The following is a 17,231-nucleotide window of genomic DNA, read 5'->3' as shown; positions in this document are numbered from 1 at the left end:
TTTGGTGCAAATATTAAGAAATGACAGACATGAAGATCCCTATAGTCTAATGTAACTTAAAGGTTATATAAGACGAGTTAAAGTTGAGGACAGGACAGAGTACAGGTTACCGAGCAATGTCCCATTCAGGTCATAGTATCATTTATTTGTTATATTGTAAAATATTATATCTATTTATCTATCTATCTATCTATCTATCTATCTATCTATCTATCTATCTATCCATCTATCTGTCCACCCTTCCATGCATTTTAAATTCTGCATACTTGTGCAAGTCACCTGGCAGTGAAAGGGTTTGCTCTCCATTAGCTGCAGATATAGTGCTGAATCAGAGTATCGCATGGTGAGATCATCTGAACAGATTAATACTTAATGTAATAATCCAGCCTCCCTGTGGTGGGGAGAAGGGGAATCAATTCTATGAGTCTGACAGGAAGAAGCCCCCTCCCCACACAAACGCAGCACCAAATCTCACCTCCCCACCTCTGATCAAAGCTCGAAACACAGGCAAACAAATCGACTTCTGGAAACAAACATTAACTATTACATGGCCAGTGTGTCACAACAGCAGTAAACTTCTAAATCTCCAGAAATGTAATCTAGACACCCCAATTTAAGCCAGCCATACACATTAGAGTATTGTCAGCCTAACCATAGGACTTTGTCATAACCATCTGACTACCTAATGTAAATGGTGGCCTGCCAACCCCAACCGCCAAAGATTAGCCACTGCCAGAGGTGTCTCCCCCTTGAAAATACATGTATGATCTGCTAAGGTGGGGGTGCACGCACATGTGTGGGGGGGGGGGAATCAGGAGACATACAATATGACAGTCACAGTAAATCATGTACTGGCCAGATGTATGACCAGACATCCTGGTAAATAGAAGACCGCAATTAGCCTTGGGCCTTATGCACACACTCAGTAAGACTCAGTACAATCCGCTAAAAATTACGGATTGGGTATACGTAGTGCACCCGTATTTCTGTAAATCCTTTTTTTTCAACATGTCAATTATAACTTATCCGTATTTTATTTTACAGAAATACGGATGTCAAACAGGTTACAATCCGTAAAAAATAGCGATTTCTATGAGAGGATCAAATAGGGAAATACAGATCTGTAAATTACGGGACGTGTGAATAAGGCCTGAAGGTTAGAACTATTAGTTTAGTTTGGATTGGCAAAAAAGTGACTGTGATTGCCACAATGATTGTACTGATAGTGATTGTACTGATAGTGACTGTACTGATAGTGATTGTACTGATAGTGACTGTATTAATAGTGACTGTACTAATAGTGATTGTACTGATAGTAATTGTACTGATAGTGACTGTACTGATAGTGATTGTACTGATAGTGACTGTACTAATAGTGACTGTACTAATAGTGATTGTACTGATAGTGATTGTACTGATAGTGACTGTACTAATAGTGATTGTACTGATAGTGACTGTACTGATAGTGATTGTACTGATAGTGACTGTACTAATAGTGATTGTACTGATAGTGATTGTACTGATAGTGACTGTACTAATAGTGATTGTACTGATAGTGACTGTACTAATAGTGATTGTACTGATAGTGATTGTACTGATAGTGACTGTACTAATAGTGACTGTACTAATAGTGATTGTACTGATAGTGATTGTACTGATAGTGACTGTACTGATAGTGATTGTACTATGCAGGAAATCAAAGCCTGATAAATACAAAGTTAAATCCTGCTGCTCCCCAATTAATAACTGGTGGCTGCTATTAATTAATTGCTGAGTTATGTTACTGGTCATTAAAGGATGTGACTGCATCGCATGCCCCTGATGCTTTTAACAGTAAGTAATTGAAATGGCAGGAAATCTCCTCCGTCAGACCACACAATCACAAGATCATTCTGTGCTCAACATGAATAAAGGCAATAACTGGGGCAGGAAACCACAGAGCGCTGTGCTGGAAGAGGTTTGCCCGGCAATACTAGAAAGAGATAAACTGGGAGGAATATTTATCAGCACTAGGTCAGCCATTTGAAACATTTAATGTCGGCATTGTGGAGTGCCATAATTGTTACCGGGTGACAAGAAAGCTGGTACACAGGAAGACGAGATATCATCCGCCGTAATTAAAAGGTTATTCTAGATGAGTGTACCACAATTTCCAAATATTTCATTACAAGGAATTTTTCAGCTCTATATCTTGCTCAGAACTCAAATGTCAATGACGCTGTGCTGAGCCACAGCATGCACATCACCTCCCTCCCCAACTCCTCACTGCCTTGACTGATTGCCAGACTGTGCTGTAGGCCATACATTAGTCTAGTCAGGAAGTGGTGGGGGAGGGACCAGGCATGCATGTTGCGGTTCAGCATTGTCTCATGAACACTAGTTTTAAGTATGATATGGAGCTGACAGATTCTATTTAAGGGTAGCTTCACACGTACCGTATCGCAGCGGATTTGATGGTGCAGATCCGTAGCAGATTTGTAGCAGATTTGATTTAAATAACTGAACACAGCATCACATCTGCACCATCAAATCTGCTGCAAATCCTGTATGTGTAAGTACTGTAAGTACATTTAAGTACGTGTAAGTACGTGTAAGTACCGTAGTAATCACGGCCGATTTTCAACAACGGCCGTGATTTCTACAGTACTGACGTAGTGCTGCACCTGAGGAAATCCCGGCCGGAGTGTATACACATAGTATACCTTCCGGCTGGGATCCCTAGTGGCACCACAAAAAAACTTCAATGAATAGCGGGTGCAGAAAACCTGTCAGTCCACACAATGAATCGAGCGGCAGCATCCCGCATCCAAATTCTGCGGCAGTGAAAATCATCCGGTCATGGAACGGCCGGTGTCTTACGCGGTGAGAACATGGCCTAATAGTAAAAGATTATTTTACTGTTACTGTGCAGAGTTTAAAACTCTGTAATTATGTGACTAGTTTAGTTCAATGGCTGGTTGGTTCTTCTGAGGACAAGCCTATGGCACAAACTCCTATCAAGATTAGTTCCTAAAAGTTATTTTACTTACTCATAGGTTATGTTCATATGTTACATGTTCCTAATCTTATCTGTTATAGATATGTTTTGAGGCTATGTTCACACTGCGTATGAGTCCGGCCGCATTTCGTACGCCGCCGTACATGTGCGGCTAAAACTACAGGCGTGGGAAAAATCGACATGGGGCCGGATGCGTACGAACCGCGAACATACGCCCGTAGTACAATTATGCTTCCCTAGTTTCGAAGCGATCTGAAACAAGTCATTTACTTGGAAATCTTCGCCCAGCCCCGTAAACCACACAGAACCTTTTGGATCGAAAAATCAAGTTCAATTTGGCTGAAATAAGTATTCCGTACGGGACCGCATGGAAATCCACGGCCGTGAGTTGGAACATTTCCGTCCTCAAACAATGGTCTTGTTCATTTTTCACGGCGCCGCATACAATCCGGCCGTAAGCTCATACGTAGTGTGCATTGTGCGGGCGTATATCATATACTTTCAAGCGAACCCATCAACCTCAAAACTACGTGCGTATATTCGCGGTTCGCACTACGGCCGGACTCATACGCAGTGTGAACATAGCCTTAAGATGCATGTGTTAAAAGATAAGATTAGGCATAGTGTTGGCTATTGCAGAAATTTCTGCAGCAAAATCACCACGTGAATGGATCCCAATGTCTCCATCCTTGCACAATCACAATCCTTTGGCTTTCCCTAATGACTGCTCACCTTTCAGAGATGCAACATGTGACAAGGCTTGGGCATAGCTGGCAGTGTTTAACAGAGCTCCTGGCAAACAAGATGGAAAGAAGGATGTTGCTGGAGGAACGGCCCTATCATGAGACAGACACCTGCTGTAAACAAGAAGGAAAGAATAGGTCAATGCAGTGTATACAAATCCTATGCAATTAAATATAGGTACATGTAAGGCCATGTTTACACAATGTATTCTTTTTTTTTACAAGAACGGCCGTTGTTGGAAAAGAAAAGAATGCACCGTGTGGAATCCTATGGGGAACAGCGCTCGCTGTGCATACAATGTATTGCACAACGGCCGCTGTTCCTCTACGGCCATGAAAATAATTGACTTGTAAATTATTTCCAGCTGGTACACTGTGAACAGCTGGCTTTGTTCACAGTGTGTTCACACAATGTATGGCCGTACACTGCACTGATTTCAATGGCAATTTGGATTGCAGGCATGACCAAATGTGCCAGCAATCCAAATAAGGCTATGTTCACACTATGTAATACAGCAGGCGTAGTTTACTGCGGCCGTTGTATTCAGCGCCTACTAGTGTATTACATGTTCCTGCAGCTGATACTGCCATATCGGCTGCAGAAACATTATCTTTTTCCCATTAAGCATTCAACACAATGGCCGGCAGCCGTACTTTACATTGTGTGCACAACTATTTTCTACGGTCGCTGTTCGCTGAACTGCAGCCGTAGAAAATACACATGTTCATTATTTTCTACCGCTGCAGTTTATACACTACGGCCATTGTTGCATTGAAATCAATGCAAACGTATTGATTTAATTAACAGCGGACGTTCTTGTCAACTAAAAGAACGGCTGTTAATGAAAATAATATATTGTATTAACATGGTCGTAAAGAAAATTTTCATCAGGTCGATACTGCAGTATTGGCCAGGTGAACATGTAAAACAGCAGCTGTTGTTAGACCTGACGAACAGTGGCCGCGTCAAAAAATGGCCGTAGTTGTTACACTGTGTAAACATAGCCTAAAACCTCTAGTAATATAACATATCCCTAAAGGGGGTTTGCTGGGGCCAGTAATACACAAGAAATGGAGTTTGTCTCCATTCACTATGTAGAGGTAATGATGTGTAACTGCAGCTCAGGTCCCATTCAAGTGAACCTTCAAGTTACACATCATCACTGCTACACAATGACTGTAGACAAACTTTTTCACTGTGTAGTGTGAACAGCACCCTGCTAATCAGTTAATGAAGAACTATCCTGTGAATAGCTAAAGTACCTATTTACCCAGAAACCCCCTATAAATAAGAAAAGGCTTGAACAAATAAAGTGCTCTATCCCAAAAACACCTAACACTCTTTTTGATATGAAATTTCAGCCAGGGTCCAGAAGTATGCACAATGATATAATTTCTATAACTTATCCTCTGTATCACACCATGACGGACCTGAAACAATATGTGACTGACTTTGAGATTTTTTTCCAAAGGTCTAACCATTAACCATTTAATAATCACAGCCATTTTCACTCCATTTGTATGTGCCCAAGTAAACCAGCTAAGCTATCAATTATAAAGATAGGATCCCTTTTGAAACCTGGATGCAAACATTTTGCAATCATACCGCCTGCAGTCCTTGTAAAAAAAAATCTAGCACATTTGTTGACTGTCTAGTGCAAGGGTAAGGGAACCTTGGCTCTCCAGCTGCTGTAAACTACAACTCCCATCATGCCAGGACAGCCAAAGCTTTAGCTTTGGCTGTCTGGGCATGATGGGAGTTGTAGTTTTGCTACAGCTGGAGACCCAAGTTAGCTACCCCTGGTCTAGTCTAACTTACACGCCATTTAAGAATTAGACCGTTTGATAGCAAAAGCCCCCTTGTTTCTTCTTTCTAATGCTATGAATGCTATGAATTGTCTTTTTTATTGGTCGTTTTACGGCTACCTTTTTGGATGACCATCATTTCAGTGCCAAAACACAGTTGTATTATGCAAATTATGTCAGTCAAAATGATGGCCGTCCATATAGGCGGCCGTAAAGTGACCAAAAAAAAGTTGTTGTGGGAACAAAGCCATAAAGTGTCCTTTGCAATATAAATGATTACATATAATGGTAACTTAATCTCCAGCACTTATGTGTGTAATTGTATTCAATATCCAGCGTGCCCGCTCTCCTCCACAGTATCATTATGATGGAGCTCACATTACAGGAGGGAGGGATGGACACTAGTAGTTCACTATGAATTTCTCTCTTTGGAAAAGGCCTTCATGATTTCCCAGGATGGGATAGAATTGTTTCCTTGGCACCAAACATATAGTTTATGTATGACATAATTCATGTGGTTTTTAGCCACAAAACACATTATAGAATGATTTCATGCTGTGTTAAGATTTGTATTTTTTGTCCTTACCTCTGCTGGGTATCTAAATTTTCCTTTTTGCCCCTCGCAGAATCTCCTGAAGAAGGAGAACTAAGGTTTCTGGTGGGGGAGGTGACTTCAGCTGTACTTTCTTTTGAACCATCTTGATCAAAACTACCCCTCTCAGTTTTTCTCCACTTAGCCCTCCGATTCTGAAACCAGACCTAAAATAGAAAAAAGACATCAATGTAATCATCATGGAGGTATTGATGATGAATAATGGAAATAATAAAGTGTGCAATACATGTGATGTAATTTTCATGCTAAAACCAGACTCTGATAGTACAAAACCCTAAGCCTGGACAGATGCAACATTATTTCATCAACTTTCCCTTCATTTACCTCATATCCATTGCCCCCATTTGATGCAATGATAGGTAACTATCTTGCAAATTCCTGTCTGTATCGTGGATACATAACTAACATTAACAATGTAATTCCTATAAACCATTATATTAAATTTCAAAGGCTAACTGTAAGGCTATGTTCACACAATGTTTTTTTTCTCCCCGTTTAAAATTACGTCCATCCTTTCGCAGTTTGGTCGCCCATCAGTGCAATGACGGCTGTTCATACATTATTCTAGTACAGGTGGACGGATTGCCCTTTGGGTGTGTCTCTACTTGAAAAGTCCATTGACTCCAACATTTTTTGGCTCAAAAACACTGCAGCCAGATGTTAGGTGAGAGGAAATCTAGGAAAAAATTGGAAAGATGAAATGCCATACTAACATGACATTTTTGTGTTTTTCTGCTCATGGCAGTTTAGCAGAATTGTAGCGGCCTGAACGTTTCATGGGGGGTTTTTTTATCAAGAAACAGTGGTATTTGTGCTCCCATAGATTTGTATAGGGGAAGACGTCAGAAAAAATGCCACGTCTATATGCATATTGCCATTTTTTCTGGTGTTTTTCCCAATTCTTCAATAGAGATCAAAAAACCACTTGGAAAAAAAAGAATCATGTGACTTATAATGAAAAAAAAAAAAACGGGTTAAAACGACAATAACAAAAATGCATATTCTAAATTACACTAAGATGAGAAAATGCCAGGAAAACTGCCAAAAAGTGCTGCCAGTTTTTGGGGTGTTGTTTTTTTCCCAGCCCTAACCCCCAACCCCCCCCCCCCCCAGAAAAAAAAGTTGCAGTATTTTGCAGTACTATTTTAAACAAAAACAGCAAAAGCCCTAAGCACAGATGAACTATAGATGTTTCCATTTTAGTTTTTCTCTGTCGATTCCAGTTTTCTAAGAAATAGTGACCATAATATCGCCGTGTCAAAGTGCTCTGAGGTGGTTTGTTTTATCTTCCATCTTAACCAAGGCTTGAAAAGCGATTCCAGGCTTTAAAAAAAAAGAGGTTTTCTTCTTGTACAGCGCCACGTCTTTCTATTGGCCGTATCTGGTATTGCAGCACTGTACGATTTAACATACTCATTGAACTTAGTGGACCCGTAATTTCCCATTGTTGTTTAATCTAAGAGCCATGCTGTTTTACATGTGTATTTGTTAAAGAAATAATTTAGCAGCCCCCTACTGAGAATTCACTCAACAACTCCAGATCCATCTGCATGCTAACCAAGCTGTCACAAATGACAATAATGCTGTTTCTATTAACATTTCATATCTGGGCATAGAATGACAACATACACCTGAGCTGCACTGAGATGTTCAGGCTTTATGCAGATTCTTTAATTGAAGCTGTCATCTATAACATAATCATCCTTATACGTACATGAGTAGAGAACATAACCCTGACACACAACGAATCAATTAAATATAAGCTTGTGAACGCTTATACCTTTCATTAGTTATGCTGCATTTTCTATATATACATATACAAGTACTTATTACTCATTTATTATTTGTTTAGTTTTAAATGTTATACCCAGCCATTCTACATGATAACTATGTATTGTATTTCTTATGTGTAAAAATAATCCATTAGGGAGTGAGGTTAGACATAGAAGGGCAGTGTATGGTATTGGTATTAGGCAAAGATGTCCATATAAAAGCAATGGGTATAGGTGTATATTTTGTTCCAATTTCTTGTGACTGATTTATAAAAATGAAGCACTGTCATAGTTAATGCATCTAAGTAAAAAGTCACAAAAAATTGCAAAAATTGCTCAAGCATATTCAGCTGGTACTGACCAGACACAGGCCTGCATCAGTTTGTGCGACTTTTCAAAAGAGTCGCAAAAAATAAATTGGGCGCTAATCCGGATTATGCAAGCATTTGGGTGAATACTCAAAACAGGCAGATTACAAAAAAAGTTGCATCTAGAAAATATTCGCCTGTCGAATACTGGTTCATAAATAGAAGTTAGACCAAAAATGGGTGAAAAAATCCTATAACCTAAAAATTAGACGCAAAGCCCTTGATAAATCTCCCCCATAGTGTCTGTTATAGGATCCATGAAAAATCAGGAACTTTGGATTGCCTCATTCTCAGTTAGTGATGGGAATCTCTGGTGAGATTGTCTGCAAACAGTAATGTTAATGGGTTAGATAACTGGGAGAGGGGAAAACATCCAACCATTTAAGATGGCCATACACTCACATGAAAATGTAGTTCTGGTGGCAGCTTATCTCTCTGAGAACAGAAAGTGAGTTGGGCAGTTGAAATCTAACATATCCAACCTTCTCTCCCCCAACTTGGATAGTAAAGCAGGATATGTTGAAAAAATAAGCTGTCCTCTTCTGAGGCGAGCGGGGGAAAGGAATTTTTGTAATACACTTACAATGCAGTCTATGGGGCTTCTCGGAACCCCATCTACCACCCGCATCACAAGAGGGAAGCGTATTGGCAGGATATTTTCAACGTATCCTGCCACACTGTCCAATTAATAGGTATGCTTTAAGGCTGGGTTCACACTACGTATATTTCAGTCAGTATTGTGGTCCTCATATTGGAAACCAAAACCAGGAGTGGATTGAAAACACAGAAAGGATCTGTTCACACAATGTTGAAATTAAGTGGATGGCCGCCATTTAATGGCAAATATTTGCTGTTATTTTAAAACAACGGCTGATGTATTGAAATAATGGCAGTTATTTACTGTTATATGGCAGCCATCCACTCAATTTCAACATTGTGTGAACAGAGCCTTTCTGTGTTTTTAATCCACTCCTGGTTTTGGTTGCAATATGAGGACCACAATACTGACTGAAATATACGTAGTGTGAACCCAGCCTAAGTGAAGCCGCTCGCTTCACTGTGTGAACTGCCAGGTCCTTCTGAGGACGGAATTCATTGAATTCCGTCCGCAAATAATGGACCTGTCAGTTGTTTGCGGCGCCGCATGGGAACTGGCCGGAGCGTATACGATGTGTGTACGCTCCGGCCGGGATCCCATAGCAAACAATGCTATGTTCCACCCTGTAAATCTACGGCTGTAGTTCTGAGGCGAGAACTACGGCCGTAGATTTACGTAGTGTGAACATAGACTTAAGAAACTTAAGAAAGTCAGTCAAACTTGCTGAAGTTGGTGCATTCGGGCAACTTTTTCTGTATAGGCGCTTTTTAAGCTGGCATTAATTTTACAAACGAGCGGCTCCTGATTCTGCAGTGTCTGTACTTGTACAGGAGGTGGGATGTTGTGAAATACATACAAAAATTGTGGTCTTACATTGATACTTCCTAAGAAGACTTCTTGTCTGGTCTCCCAGAACACATCATTTTCACATATTGGACCTTTACTTACAGGCCCATAGCATACATGCTTTCTGTCCTCTAAGAAGCCCAATCTGTATAGAGAATCCTTTAGGGGACACCTTTCTATCCTATATATACTATATCATAATTGGCTATCATGAATAGTAATGGATGTATTAGCATGTGAAGCAGCATATGGTAGCTAATAACGCGGTAGGTAATACATAATTAAAAGTTTGCCCATGCATGCAATAAATATATAACATAGTCGTATGTCATGTTTGGCATAATGTTTTATGTTTACTGTAACACACAATAATACTAATTAAGAAAAAAAAACAGGAAAGTAGTAAGAATATAGACTTGTCACAGAATAAAGGTAGATTCAAGTCTTATGAGCCCATCAACTAGGACCATTGAGAGATTCACTGTAAATGTCATCATCTTAAAGTGAATGTGCTAGGTACATCGATTGGTGTTTTTTTACATGGACAGACCTGCTCCGCAGTGGGGATGCTGGTGCCATGGCCCTTATTCTGAACCGCCGCCCTTTTTTCCATGCATGGTGCCAATGTTTTACCAAGCACTGGCCAGGCATGAGGCACTGGAGGCAGGCCCGCCGGCCCCCAGTGTTATGAAACCTCTCCCCTCCGTGAGTTGGCTAATTAGAATCAATGGAGCCGCATCACACAGGGGAGATTGTCACTCTGTGGGCTGGCAGGCCCACCTTCAGTGCTTCATGCCTGGCCGGTGCTTGGTAATGGACCTGCACCATGCATGGGAAACAGGGGCACCAGCATCCATGTGCCGGTCTGTCCATATAAAGAACAAAAAAGTGATGTACCTAGTGATACATTCGCTTTAAGGAGACAAATGGCTATTAAGTTTTGTTGGTAGATCCTCAAAGCTTTGCCAGGATTTGGACAGATTGCTGTTCTGTTATATACGTTCAGTTCGTCATCATCCATGGCATCCAGCAGCCATGATTGCCAGCTCTTCATCCTATTTTCACATATTCTAAATCTTTTCTAAATCTTCTGACCTACTTTAGACTACTGTACATATATATTTGTAAAACTAGATGCATTTAAGAAAATTAAAATTAGAAAGATGGCTACAGTAATACATATGTGCATGGTTTAATAAATACTCCCCAATGCTCCAAAATCATAGTAAGGGTGCGTTCACACGTACAGGATTCACAGCAGATCTGCAGTAGATTTGATGCTGGGTTCAGTTATTTAGATCAAATCTGCCGCGGTGCTGCTGCGGATCAGCAGAAAAGCCGCTGCGATGCGCTGTGTGTAAAGCTACCCTAAAAGTGTGATTCATTTTCTGTGACTATGTGTATTTGAGTGGATTTAGTAAGCCTGACCTATGTGAAGGATGACTATCTCTGTACAGGGCCACAGAATATGGTAACACTACATAAGCAATAGAACATAAATACAATAATGGCTTCTAATAATGTTATTAAGATACACAGAAAGACAGTAACTTAGTGTGTTTGCAGAAGCTTGTCTGACAATATTTTATCAAGTCACAGAACCTACAGAACACGGCCTTTAATACAGAAGAAAATATCTCTGCTTTTAATACTCAGCAGAGCAATGTACCCATCGAACATGCTGATTAAAAAGCAAGTAATATCTTTCTACAAGGAGAGCAACATCTACAGCCTGCTGAGGAGCCTTCTACATGAAACAGTATGAAGTCATGTCTCACTGTGTCTCTCCGTCTTTGACTAGCGAAGCTATGTGTATCCACTAGTATGTGATTTACTGCTTCCTATAGCTACAGGAGAAGGCTTGTTGGGTAAGACTTATCTTTCCCCTTAAAACCGCCATATAAGTCCCTGAGAGATTACTATTAAAATCATGGAATGTAAACTTTCCCAAATGACGCAGAACTGCTAAGACAGTCGGTGCCTGGATCTGAGTATATGATGAAACCCGGGTCTGAGTATATGATAGAATCCGGTCTGAGTATATAATGGAACCCGGGTTTGAGTATATGATGGAACCCATGTGCTTACTATTTCTTAGTTTCCTTAGTATTTTACCACGCTACCATAAACTACAATGTATACAATACTAGCAACATGTGCTCAGCCCAGCAGTGAAGCAGTTAACGTTTTGCTGCCGGTTCAATGTATGGGTGTTTATTAGTTATCGGTAATTAATGATTCTCTTTATTATATTTAAGTAGCCTTTAATCCCACGCATCGGCAATCGCTGAGTAATGAGAATCTTTAGTCTAAATTTAGGTCACTTGTGCAGAAGCTTTGTCTGTTAATTGAGAGAAGGTCAGAGCTGGAAGGCTCTTTAATTGAGTTATTTTTCATTATCATATTTTAATGACTTTGCACTAGCGGGCTGGGGAGAAACTCGTTCATTTCCCCATTTAAGGTTTTGTTTGACAACATGAAGCTGTTATCTCTTGCCCATTAATCATCATTGAATGGGTGATAGGGTTCTCTATGTGTAACCCCTCCTCTTGGCTCTCACACACCCAGCACATGCCTGATCCCCTTCTAATCCCCTTCAATTACTAATAGATCTCAGTAGATAAATGAGCATCCCAATTATTAATAGTCACAATCCTATGTAGCAATATATGCCCCAAAAATAGGTAGTATAATAAAAGATAGATAGATAGATTATTGTAAAAGGTATTTTTTTTTGTTACATTGTAAATTATTACATTATTGTTTAACTTTGCCTCAATATGGCACCAGAAATTACCCATTTTTATTTGCAAATTAATTGGAAAACATACATCCCTATAGCCTTACCCCCTTTCCAGGAAAAATAAACTCCAAATGCTGTATACCTGCCGTGTGCAAAACTTTGTTGCTTGAGAAGACAAGGGATAGTTTGCAATAATAACCCCCCCCCCCCCCATATATTTACTAAAATAGAATTGTGAAACATTAAGAATTGACTAAATAAATGTAAATGTTAGAACATGGCTATAGGCCTGTCCCTCTATTTAGAGAGTCTTGCAGCGAATGTATCCATAGGTCAGAATAGATCACAATTCTTAGTGTTACTTGAGGACGTCGCTGTGGCTTTCAACATCAGGGAGGACAGACATTGCAGTTTCTATGTTTTTTTTATTGAATTTTAGAACATTACTCAAATAAACCTCTTATATTGAATGGCCATCTACTGATTGTGAACATTTTCAATTTACTAGTCTACACATGGGGCTAAAGAAAAGTCCTGATACAGCAAAACCAGCCTGGATACAGACACAGTGATGGTGTACATTTTCGAGAGTGGGAACGTCTCGATGATACCACCCCCAGGCCACTAATTGTCCAATTCATCTCACTTACAGTTGTGAACATAGATGATAGGGGCTGTGAGACTGGGGAAAACTTAGCTTTAATTATTTGTCTGACCTGGGAACTGTGAATGGAGACAGAAGAAGTAAACTTCAATATCTGTGCAATCATCTTAAATTACACACATTGAGAACACAAATGTCACATTTAATATTGTGTCATCCGTCTAGGTTACAAAAATATAGATTAAGTATGAACATGATATTCTTCTATTCACGATAATATTTCCCTGAATACGAAACATTGATCATAGTGAATAAAAATACTGAAGCCTGCTGGATAGAAATAAAAACCTCTTAATGTAAGGCTAACAAATCGTTAATAAGTGAAAACAATTATATATATATATATATATATATATATATATATATATATATATATATATATTATAATAATGGAAACTAACAGGTCTTGAAATCAGAGAGCCAGTATAATGCTGAACCTGAGCCGGGGGCTGGGAGCCACTATTCTCTCTTTTTTTTTCTCCTCTTTTTTTCCAGTGCAAGGAAATGGATGTTCTCTGATGCAATCCAGTACCTTAGAGACGCGGACAAATTAGTGTAGAACATTATCACTAGTTAATTATGAATGACCGATTAATCAAGCTAATCTAATATTCCACATTATGTTGATGTTATTAAAGTGCACGGTGAAAGTGACAGATAGCCTTCATTTGCTCTCAGTGGCCAAATGTGCTCTATGAACTGATGTCAGGAGACAAGGGTTGGGGAGGGAGGAATACTGCAAAATTTCTGCCATTCTGAGAGCTTCTAAAACCAAACATGTCCACTTCCTTTTGACTGGGTCATATTTGGAATGTGTATATTTACCATGTTTGTCTAGTATATACTCTAGTTCCAACAGATAAACATAAAGCCAAAATAAGCAAAACCATACACATATTCTTTTTAAGTCTGGCTTGCTTAATTCCCAAAGGGTAATATGAACCTTCATGAAGCTCCTATCATATACAAACACTAATAGTGATCAAAGAGGGGAATGCCTCAAGGGGCACGTAGCCTTCCTCTTAAATGAATGTGGGGGCACCTGGTTTACCAGATTTGGGTTGGGGATGGAGGGTGAAATGGTATGAATCAGCACTTAATAGGCACTTAATAGTCTTAATTTGTGCCATTGGGTCCACTCTTCTTTATGCTTGCTTCTGGCGTGAAATGATACAAAATGCTTAATAAAGACCTTGACCCAGATTTATCAATCTGTGTAAAACAAAAACCAGTGTAATTTGCCCAAAGCAACCAATCACAGCTCAGCTTTCATATCCTAATGAGCTCTGGTGAAATGGAAGCTGAGCTGTGATTGGTTGCTACGGGAAAATTACACTGTTTTTTGTCTAACACAGATAAATCTGGGCCCCTATTTTATATTTATATTGCTCCCCTATCCACTGGATAAAATTAATGTTATTTGCAGCAGCTGCAAGTGCATATGGGGGGATCATTCTGCACTCAATACACGAGAGGGAACTTGTCCGTGCATGCAACAAAAATATCAGGATACTCCAGTCGTATGTCATATAACACAGTAATGTTTTCTGTTTACTACTCGCCTTCTACCACAAAACAGTCCTAATTAAAAGATCTTAATTGAAAAGATTCTTTAGAAATTTGTTCAAGTGTGAAATTACCCCGAGCTTGATAACACACTTATTTCTGGATGTGTGTGCAGATTTAACATGATTTAACTAAGCTTGCCCAGGCATATTTATTCAATCAATCACTCAATAAAAAATGGGAGAGATAACTAAACATGGAAAACAAAGAGAAGCTTTAGAACATGATCCATATGCTAGTATCTGAATTTACTTGTAATAGTTTTTTTTTTTTTTTTGAAAAAAATGTGTACATTATCAGGAAAAGCCATTAAACACCTTAAGATGAATAAGCATAATAATGGCCTTTCATTTAAAAAAAATGTAACATGAGGCTTTAAAGGCCTGAAGCATCTGTATCTATGACTATGACAGTGCTGGTATGTTATTATAGGGCAGCAGCAGGGCAAAGGGGCGGACCCGGCACCCAGAACCCAGGGGCAAATGCAACATCAGCGCCTTCTGCTTTCTTTACCCTATGTAAAATATGCAACCCACTCTTACTATCAATAAAACATGTTTTTCCTATGCTCCTCTAATAAACCAGATTTGCTTTCTTCAAATTTCCAACATAGAACTACTACAAACCCAAATAATTCCATTATCAGCTATGGGCCGCGAGCTGTCAGGGCACATAGAGGCAGCTCGGATCCAAAGCCTTAGTGCTTGCTCTTTTTTTTCTGACAGGCTAATAAAGTTATTAGTTCTGTAATGCTTACAGCCTCGAAAGCTTCTACATCTACAGCTTGTCAGGGAGGTATAATAAACTATTACCTAATGATGTTTCTATGCTTAATCTTGGAAATGGTTTCTAGGTAAGATGAATTATTTATCTTATTGTTGTCACATTCTCACATTTCAACCAAAGAGAATAAACTATCCCAAAAATTGTGGACATAATAAGTCTCGCTGTCTTCCCTATGTATATAAGCGTTAGTATGAAAAGTACAGTACAAGTACAGATATGATTTGCTGCTGTTTCAGTCATTGTGTGCAGGCATTAAATCTAATAGGCCACTCTGTAAGCAACATCCAACAATGGGCTAATTTAAGTCAACCAATGGGCCTTATTTCTAAAGATAGGCATACCCAAGAGGTAAACATCTTAATGATACTTTTCTCCAACATATGCTTAGGGTTCATCACAATAAAAATATACGTATATCCAAGAAACTAGTAATCATACTGTCATGCTTGGATTCCATTTATCTTGGTCTTGCCTCGCTTGCATATTACCCAAGTGTTCGGGCTCAGACATCCTATTTTATCATGAAGAAGAATTTACCTTATTAGGGTCACCTATGGAATCTCCGGCCCTCATCTGGAGGAAATTGTAGCAAAGAATGAATTATTCTATCATTAAAACCTGAGTGCTAGTAGTATTTGAGAATGAACATCACCAATACCATTTTAATCGAGAGTCAAAATTAAAAAAAGTGTAAAGTGGTGTATCATAACTGCAGTGGTTTTGTAGGTGTGACGCATCATATTGGCCGTTCTACAGTAATCATTCTGGTTCCATGACATTAGGACCAAAGCAGACGTGGTGGACATGGAGCTTATAGGGGAACCACTCAAAAATGTAAAGGATAACCCTTATTTATTACAGACACAAAGCAACTGATCAGCAAAAAGAACTTTCAAACACATAAATAAATAAAATCTTTTCCTATCAGTGTGCCCAGTAAATGTTGACCCTTTTCGGGTTTCTTACCTGTACTCTGGCTTCCGTTAAGTTAATTTTCATGGCAAGCTCTTCTCGAGTGAACACATCAGGATAGTGGGTCTGAGCAAACACAGCTTCTAGTGCTTCCAGCTGCAGTAAAGTAGGCAAGTATCAGCAGGGTGACCCTCTCATGGCCAATTACATGAAGATTTCAAAGCTAAACAAAGCGGATGGTAGTGGTAGGAAAAGTGCCAGGCACACGGGGTGGGTGTTAACAAGGTGCAGATAAACTATTGACATTTTTATAAATTATTCCACTTGCCATATAGGACTTTTAGCTACATGAAGAGAAAACACACAACTGTATGAAATACCAGATGAGGGAACCTATTGGCTATACTCCAGGATCATTTCCATTATATAATAATCCATTAAACCATACTAAACCTATCAATACAAAATTAATTCTAATTGGAGGACTTTATAGCACAGCTGTGTCTGCCGGACTACAAGAAGGTTTCTTCTCTGCCTCTGTTAATGCAATTGCTTTCATGAAATATGTATGTTATATACTGAATATATTTATACTATACATATGATATATATAACCCGTCTCAAAAGCTATTATTAGTGGACATTAGGAATCACTAAGGAGTGATAACCCTTACTGCAGAAAGCATGAGACGGAACAATGGTGAATACTATGGTAAGGATTTATCTACTTACAACACTGATTTACCTCTATTAGTCTTTCACTCCTCAGCACATTTCTGTACCAAGCTTTGATAAGTAATATACAATATTTACGGT

The 17,231-nt window shown here is 39.2% G+C and overlaps 1 protein-coding gene across 6 annotated transcripts in view; it reads right to left on the bottom strand.

The window, feature by feature from the left end:
• DRGX (dorsal root ganglia homeobox) overlaps positions 1 to 17,231 on the bottom strand; it is a 46,416-nt gene that overhangs the window by 8,821 nt on the left and 20,364 nt on the right. For all 6 annotated transcript variants that reach the window (XM_069979256.1, XM_069979257.1, XM_069979258.1 and 3 more), the window contains 3 exons: positions 16,470 to 16,571; positions 6,134 to 6,306; positions 3,731 to 3,855 (listed from right to left, as the gene is read on the bottom strand). In XM_069979256.1, coding sequence (XP_069835357.1) covers positions 3,731 to 3,855; positions 6,134 to 6,306; positions 16,470 to 16,571 — 400 coding nt within the window. The remainder of the gene's footprint in view (positions 1 to 3,730; positions 3,856 to 6,133; positions 6,307 to 16,469; positions 16,572 to 17,231) is intronic.

Source organism: Dendropsophus ebraccatus, chromosome 8 (genome assembly GCF_027789765.1).
Source record: "Dendropsophus ebraccatus isolate aDenEbr1 chromosome 8, aDenEbr1.pat, whole genome shotgun sequence".
Taxonomy (NCBI): domain Eukaryota; kingdom Metazoa; phylum Chordata; class Amphibia; order Anura; family Hylidae; genus Dendropsophus; species Dendropsophus ebraccatus.
Note: the sequence above shows the minus strand (reverse complement) of the source record. Positions and strands in the feature narration are given on the sequence as shown.